This window comes from Sphaeramia orbicularis, chromosome 4, assembly GCF_902148855.1.
Source record: "Sphaeramia orbicularis chromosome 4, fSphaOr1.1, whole genome shotgun sequence".
Lineage (NCBI taxonomy): Eukaryota > Metazoa > Chordata > Actinopteri > Kurtiformes > Apogonidae > Sphaeramia > Sphaeramia orbicularis.
In genome coordinates, this window is record NC_043960.1 from 57,541,458 (window position 1) to 57,550,114 (window position 8,657).

General features: G+C 45.1%; 1 protein-coding gene across 1 annotated transcript in view; it reads left to right on the forward strand.

Annotated features, from left to right (window-relative positions):
* Positions 1-8,003, forward strand: part of LOC115418544 (E3 ubiquitin-protein ligase RNF13-like) — a 55,470-nt gene extending 47,467 nt beyond the window's left edge. The window contains exons 9-10 of the mRNA XM_030133051.1: positions 3,707-3,787; positions 6,772-8,003. Of these exons, the coding sequence (XP_029988911.1) occupies positions 3,707-3,787; positions 6,772-7,133 (443 nt within the window). The 3' untranslated portion in view covers positions 7,134-8,003. The remainder of the gene's footprint in view (positions 1-3,706; positions 3,788-6,771) is intronic.
* The last annotated feature ends 654 nt before the right edge of the window (positions 8,004-8,657 follow it).

An 8,657-nucleotide genomic window follows, 5' to 3' on the forward strand; every position in this document is an offset into this window, starting at 1 on the left:
GGAACCCTGTTAGTTCTGTAGTCGTTAACAGCTGCGTCTGTTTTTAATCCTGTTTTGTCTTTAGTTGTTGTAGACCGCTGTACACAGACATAAATGATGAGTTCATTTACCTTCTACTGAACTGGACAGAACAGAGAAAGGACTGAGAAACAGCAGATGAAGGATGAACATGTGGAGACACCTCAGAACAGCCTTATTCTACAGTCGCTGAAAAATTATTAGACCACCCTTGTTTTCTTCAGTTTCTGTTCATTTTAATGCCCGGTCCAACTAAAGGTCCATTTGTTTGGACAAATATAATGACACCAACAAAAATGTCTCAGTTTAATTTCAGAGCTGATATCTGTCCATTTAACGTGTTTTCTTGATAATAACCAAAGTCACTTCAGTTCTTCCATCAGTATCTATGTCATTGTACTGACAAAAACAGTGCTTTTAGACATTCCATGTTTTCTTTTCTGTCTGTTTTAGTCACATGACACACACAGGAGTTAGGACTGGATTACAGAACCATTGTTTTGGATGACTTTGGATGGTCTAATAATTTTTTCTGCAACTGTATATCACATAAATACACAGAGGTCCTGATAAGCAGATGCAGTGGCCAATAATTAGATATTAGCTAAGATGCTAACATTGACTAGCACCAAACTTCTTTGTTACCTCCGCCAAGGAGGTTATGTTTTCATCAGGGATTGTTTGTTTGTCTGTTAGCAAGGTAACTCCTAAAGTTATGGACAGATGGTGATGAAATTTTTAGGAAATGTTGATACTGGCACAAGGAACAAATGATAAAATTTTGGTGGTGATCTCGTTTTCCCATGTAATCCTTGTTCTTAACCTCTCCATCCTCTTCCTCTAAACTGTATCATCACATGTGAAGTGGTTGAATATTTTCTTTGAAAACTGTGACGTCCATCCCAGATCTCCGTTTCCCTGTTTACACACAAATGCAACATTTTTTGGAGATTTTTTCAAAACCATCATTTTTGGTGGGCATGGCCATCGTTGTCTTGTAAACAGTAGGTACAAACACAGAGGAAAAATCTCTGTTTAGCCAGATATGGGCTGTGTAGACATAGCCTTACTGTACTGCACATGAACCCTAACAATGGATGTAAGACGACTACTGTTAGTACTAATACTATAAACCTGTACCGACTACTGTTAGTACTAATACTATAAACCTGTACCGACTACTGTTAGTACTAATACTATAAACCTGTACCAGCTATGGAACTGTAGAAGAAACACTAGGACAACTATGAGGATACATGAAGAATGATGATGGAGGAGGAGAGAAGAAGAGGAGGAGGAGCAGAGAGGAGGCGGAGGAGAGAGGAGGACAGACAGGAGTTTGTACATTAGTTTGAATCTTAGTCTTAGTCCCAGTCTTAGTCTCAGTCTTAGTCTCAGTCAGGGACCACATCTGATCCTTTGGTCAGTGGATAAATACTGGACTCCTTCCTGCACTAACCCTCCTTCAGCCCAGATCTCCAGCTCAAAGACAAGTCCAGAAGAATATATGGTCCTGTTTTAACTTCTGCCTTAATAATGAGTGTTGACTGAAAAAAAACATTTGAATAATAACAATAATATCTGTTCATGATGTTTGGAAAAAAACAAGCAGAGTTAAAAGTGTGAAGAGGAAGGAGTTAAGTGAAAAAGAAAAAAAAAAGACACTTGGAGGGAGGGGAGGGGGAGGGGGGGTTAGAGGGAGGGAGAGGGAGAGAAAAGGGAGGGAGGAGAGAGGAGGAGAGGGAGAGAAGGTGAGGGGTGGTTAGAGGGAGGGAGGGGATGAGAGAGAAAAGGGAGGGGAGGGGGTTAGAGGAAGAGGGAGGGGAGAGAAAAGGGAGGGGAGGGAGGGAGAGGGAGAGAAAAGGGAGGGAGGAGAGAGGAGGAGAGAGAGAGAAGGTGAGGGGTGGTTAGAGGGAGGGAGGGGATGAGAGAGAAAAGGGAGGGGAGGGGGTTAGAGGAAGAGGGAGAGAGAGAGAAAAGGGAGGGGAGGGGGGTAGAGGAAGAGGGAGGGGAGGGGGGGTTAGAGGGAGAGAAAGGGGAGGGGGGTTGGAGGTAGGGTAGGGTGTGTTTTTTGCTGTGCCTTCCCTCCTTATACGGTCACATGCTGCCCTGGTGTAGACTGAAGGGAAAACAGGCTGATTTAGAGTTTGGATAAACACACAGCAGGACCGACCGACCGACCGACCGGGGAAGGGAAGGAAAAGGACAAGAGGAATCTGGAGTCTGGAGGGGAGGGCACGTACATTCCTGCACACACACACACACACACACACACACTCTCTTTGCACTTCCTGTGTCAGACACTGTGTTTTGCTGGTGGTTCATACGTCTGTATTTCTACCTGTTGATGAATGGGGGGGGGGTGTATAGGTCACAGATCATGTGACCTGTGACCTATCAGATGACAGAACCATCATTCATCTGTAGCCAATAGAACCAGGACCAGTGGGTAGAACTGTGCAGAACTCTACAGTTCCAGACCCATGTGGTCTAATGCCACGGTTCCTCTACATGGTACCGGCTCAACTCCACTCAGCCTTTTTGTGTTTCCATTACATAAAAGAACCTGGTTCTCGTTTTTTGGTACTTGTTCAGCAGAGGTTCCAAAACATGACGTATAAACACTGCAGACCTCTGATTGGTCAGAGCTGTCTGTGTGTCATTGCATCATCAATGTGCGGCACGCCATTTAAAAAGAAAAACAGATGTGGAAGTGTACAGTAAATATACCATAGGTTAATCCATGATGACGGAACCACAGAACCGCAGCGTGGTCGGTCCAGGAGGTCCAGACACGTCTGTCCTCAGTGGACCATGAAAAGAGTCAGTGTGAACTGAACAGAACAACAGGCAACCAACAAGTTTATCAGCAACTCTGAGCAGAGCGTCACTATGACGACCAGGTACTGTAAAGTGGGTACTATCCTGTAACGGGAACGGTCTGGAATAGGACCTGGTACCAGAGTCCAGTCCAGTCCCGGTGAGCCGGTTCCACGTTCTGAGTCCGATAGAAGTGTCCTGTTCCTGTGTCCTGAGGGTTAGAGGAGTCCAGGATCAACATGTGATTATGTTCAAACCAATCAGTGTCCAGGAATCCAAATCCAAACCCTGGACTGTCCTGATGTGTCCTGGGGTGGACGGTGTCAGTGTAAAGGTCAAAGGTCAGGATCACCTCTGCCATGTTCACTGATGTTGAAAAGTACAGTGAGTTTGGATCAACACACACTGACTTTAGATGGAGTGGAGGATTGAACCAGTCAGTCCAAACACACTGAGCACATGTTATAAAAGGTGTGTGTGTGTGTGTGTGTGTGTCTGATGAGGAGAACGTGTGGAACACCAGACTATTCCAGACCCACAGACATGTGTACAGGACAGAGAAGAACAAAGGACACCTGCTGGGTTTGTTTTAATGTCCTTCATAGTGGAAAAAATGTCATCGTTATAAAGTGATAAATGCTTTACATGGAGAGAACACACACACACACACACACACACACAGGGTTAAGGGTTGAACATGCAGATTCCACACAGAAGGTGAAAATGCTTCCATCTGAACTGTACCATCCCTAGCCCTGACCCTCAAACCCACTTCCAGACTGATGTGGAAGTGTTGCGTTCATGGCGATAACAGAAATAACAGGTGTGTGTTTTTGTTCTTAAATGTGTGTGTTCTGTTGTGTTCCAGGGGACAGCTACGATGTGTGTGCCATCTGTCTGGACGAATATGAGGAAGGAGATAAACTACGAGTGCTGCCGTGTTCACATGGTGAGTCCAACACACACACACACACACACACACAACCTGGTCCAGTGGGTGGAACCTTCCAGTGTTCAGACCCACTCCACCTGGAAAACACACCTTTAAACCTGATCACCTGTCATTTAGACAGTTAGTACATTGGATAATTACAGTTTAGAGAAGGTCCTGGGTTCCAATCCAACAGCGGCCCATGGGGGTGGGGCCTTTCTGTGTGGAGTTTACATGTTCTCTGGCTCCTCCCACCATCCAAACACATGCACTGATAGGTTAATGGGTTCATCAGTGGTTGTGTGTCTCTATATGTTCAGTCCTGTGATGAACTGGTCACATGTCCAGGGTGAACCCCACCTTCACCCATAAGGAGCTGGGATAGGCTCCGCCCCCGTGACTCTAGTGAGGATAAAGCAGGTTCATATAATGAATGAATGAATGAATGAATGAACTTCTAGAGTTTTTCAAGATGGACAGTAATTGTGTCCATTTTAAATCTTAATGTGTTATTTAGGGTCCGATCCACTATCTGACCCTTAAACCCTGACCCTTAAACACGTCTTTTCGTTGTAAATGGTCTACAGGGGCTGAACTGTCCCATTCAGTGGTCTTTGTCCACTTTCATACTGAGGAAAAAGAACAAGTATTCAAGAAAAACAGTTTGTCCACTGTACTTTTACTAAAGTCCCAGGTTAATTCTGTTCATAAATGATGTTCATTTCCTCTATAATTAGTCCTGTTTAGACTTAGACCTGTCTGCATTATTCTATTAGTATTATTTCATATAGTGGGGACGGTGGGCGTATAAAAAGGGTTTTCCACTTTACTTTCAATGTAATGTTCCTTTTTAGGATTTACAAAAACATCCTTTTTTAAATGAAAACACATTTCTGCAAAGAAAGGTCATTGAATTAAAAATATAAAATATGATTGTATAAATATTAATTCTTTGAAAGTGACAGACCTGAATCAGCTGAGGTCCAGTGGGCGGAGACAGACGACCAGTGAATGTGTCCCAGGTGTGTGTTCTACAAACGCACCTGTGTCTGGATCCAATGAAACCAGAAGGATTAAAGAACACACTGAGCAGCTCAGAGTCCAGGGTCTAGACCAGGGGTATTCAGTTCTGGTCCTGGGGGGCTGGTATCCTACAGGTTTTAGATGTTTCCCTCTTCCACCACACCTGGAAGCCATTCCATCATTATGAGGCTTCTGCAGAGCTGGATGATCAGCTGATCAATAATTGAACCAGGTGTGATGGAAGAGGGAAACATGTAAATCATGTAGGATACCAGCCCCCCAGGACCAGATTAGAATACCCCTGTTCTAGAACGCCCAAGTGAGAGGAAGGATACAAATACTCAGAGTCACTAAACCAGTGATTTTCAACCTTGGGGTCGGGACCCCACGTGGGGTCGCCTGGAATTTCTAGTAATTGATAAAAATTAAAAAAAAAAAAAAATACTAATAAAAAATATATGGTGAGTTGACAGAGACAATCCCAATCCATAACAGACATGACAAACTGTGAGTGTGAAACTGCAGCACTGTGGTTCTGTTTATCTGTCAAATGTTCATTGTTTATGTTTATGTTTATGCATTTGGCAGACGCTTTTTTCCAAAGCGACTTACAGGGGAAAACCAATCAAATCACTCAATCAATCAAATTTTATTTATATAGCGCCAGATCACAAAAAAGTTATCTCATGACATTGTGGTTGTCATTGTGGTCAGTTTCAGATGCTGCAGCTCTTTCATAATTCATAGTTTCAGTTCTTGTTTGTTCAGTATTAATTGTCCTCCTTGTAAATCACAGCTGGACTGACTGGACAGATCCTGACCAAGGAAAATCCAACTCCTTTTGTGCAGTAATCTACACCTGGATTTACTGCCTCTGTTCACAATAATATACATTATATAGACTAAATGTCCTCTAAAATTAACAAACTATTACATAATCCCCCCAAAAATTATTTTAGCAAAAAAATGTGTCAGTTTTGAATGTCTGGGGTCACCAGAAATCTGTGATGTTAAAATGGGGTCACGAGCCAAAAAAGGTTGGAAACCACTGAACTAAACAGTTCATTTAAATCTGTCAGTAAATATGTGGGTGTTCAACAAACTGGATAAATATTCAAGAAGGACATGAGTGACAGAGGACCAACCAGACATCCAGGGGTCAGGGTTAGGTTTAGGGGTCAGGGTTAGGTTTAGGGGTCAGGGTTAGGTTTAGGGGTTAGGGTTAGGTTTAGGGGTCAGGGTTAGGTTTAGGGGTCAGGGTTAGGTTTAGGGGTCAGGGTTAGGTTTAGGGGTCAGGGTTAGGTTTAGGGGTCAGGGTTAGGTTTAGGGGTTAGAGTTAGGTTTAGGGGTCAGGGTTAGGTTTAGGGGCCAGGGTTAGGTTTAGGGGTCAGGGTTAGGTTTAGGGGTTAGGGTTAGGTTTAGGGGTCAGGGTTAGGTTTAGGGGTCAGGGTTAGGTTTAGGGGTCAGGGTTAGGTTTAGGGGTCAGGGTTAGGTTTAGGGGTTAGGATTAGGTTTAGGGGTCAGGGTTAGGTTTAGGGGTCAGGGTTAGGTTTAGGGGTCAGGGTTAGGTTTAGGGGTTAGGGTTAGGTTTAGGGGTTAGGGTTAGGTTTAGGGGTCAGGGTTAGGTTTAGGGGTTAGAGTTAGGTTTAGGGGTCAGGGTTAGGTTTAGGGGTCAGAGTTAGGTTTAGGGGTTAGGTTTAGGGGTCAGGGTTACGGTTAGGGTCAGGGTTAGGTTTAGGGGTTAGAGTTAGGTTTAGGGTCAGGGTTAGGTTTAGGGGTCAGGGTTAGGTTTAGGGGTCAGGGTTAGGTTTAGGGGTCAGGGTTAGGTTTAGGGGTCAGGGGTCATGGTCAGGAGGGCGTCCATTTCTACATTTATGAACACATGACTGTGATGTTCCGAAGCCATGCGTTGGCTGAGGTTTTGGCCATTGTGGCTCTAACTGTTGTTGTTGTTGTTTGTTGTTTGTTGTCGTCATCAGCGTACCACAGTAAGTGTGTGGACCCCTGGTTGACCAAAACCAAGAAGACCTGCCCGGTGTGCAAGCAGAAGGTCGTCCCCTCACAAGGAGACTCCGACTCCGACTCTGAGGAGGGCGACAGCGTCCCCGATGACAACGAGGAGGTGTCCGAGAGCACGCCGCTGCTGCGCTCCCTGGCCTCCACCAGCGCCCACTCCTTCGGGACCATGTCGGGGGCGTCCCGGTCCGAGCAGGACCCGGAGTCCTCCGAGTACGACGAAGACCTGGACAGCAGCGACAGTGAGGAAGAGGTCACCGTGGAGACGGTGGTGGTCCAGATGCAGCAGCCACGCCCCGACGACCACGACCCGCCCCGAGTCTGAGCGGACACGTGACTGTCTGCTGGCCCGATGGTCATTAAGCTCCGCCCCAACGCCGGCCTCACAGCAAGAGACTTTTGCCATGGGTGTGAGATCAGTCCATCATGTCTCACAGCTTCAAACACATTTTCCAGACGTTCAGTCAAATTTAAACGGTTTAAAATGTTCATATGATGAAGCGCTGATTTGTACGAAACAGGAAGTGAGTGTGGAACCGTAGAGACACGTAGGTCCATTTGGCTGTTGTACCGACGTCCAATCACAAAGTCACATGATACATGAGGAACCCTTCAGGGTCCAGGACACAGACTCACATGTACAGAGGAAGTCCAGACCACCTCCATCCCAGTCTGAGAATGTGGTCCAGGTCTGGGTCTGATGATGGTAGAGGGTCCTGGTTGTACATATATGTTTATTCTGCTTTAACACACACTCTACAGCTATGCAGCATCTGTAGAAAACATGTACACACACTTTAAAAACACATCTGCCAAGTTTTCTGATCCTGATCCTGATCCAGATCCTGATCCAGATCCTGATCCAGATCCTGATCCATGGGAGCTTCACTTGTTCATGTCATAAAATGATTCACATTAAATCAAACTGAAGCCAAATCAGTTTGAGTGACATCACACTGTTGTGGTTCCACTGGTCCACATGTACTAAGGTTCTGTTCCAGACCCATCCTGTAATGGAACTCCACTGACGGCTGATGGGCCTTAAAACACACGTGTGAACTGTTCAGATAAACCCCGCCCCCTTCTGTACGTCACATGGCTTGACTTCTGTTTCATCCTGTTGCCTTGTTTGTGTTTTGTCTTTTTGTTCTAATGTCAGTTCTCAATATTCACCCAAATAAAGTTACACTGACAACGACTTTCTGTCACTGCGTCGCCCAAGTTCCATCAAACACGTCATATTGAATCTGGGCGTCGACCTGGGGGGGGGGGGGGGGTTGTTTTTGATTCAGTTTGTTGTTTACCACAGACCAAACAGGTCCGTCCGTCTGTAAAAGCTTTGCTGTGCACTGATAGGTCAGGCCGAGGGTTTTCCAGTGTGTGCACCTTCTGTTCATAAAACTGCCTTTAAAGGGTTCATTCCTTCCATTTCTTCAACTTCCTGGTTTAAAGTCTGTTCTGACGGTGCCGACACTAGGAGCTGATTTCAGACAGTGGTGTCCAGAGGATTCACTCCAACACTGGCTGCGTTTACTTTTCCCTTCTTTGCAAAAACCTTTTCTAATGAACCCTCTGAGTTTAATAAACATTTCACTAATAATCTGGTTTATATTCAGCCATGCTTAGTCCAGTTAAAAACAGGGGTTTGCTAAATCTGCTGGACAAACATTTCTCCTTTTCTTCATCAAACGTCTGCATGTGTCTAAGGTTCAGTCTGTTCATGACCTTTGACCTTATAAATGGAAGGAGGTCCAGTCAACACCTGGGATTTAGTTCTGTGAAAGACTCAAAGTACAACAGAAACAACTGTAGAAACAGTCTGTAGGACATGGGGGTCAAACATACATAC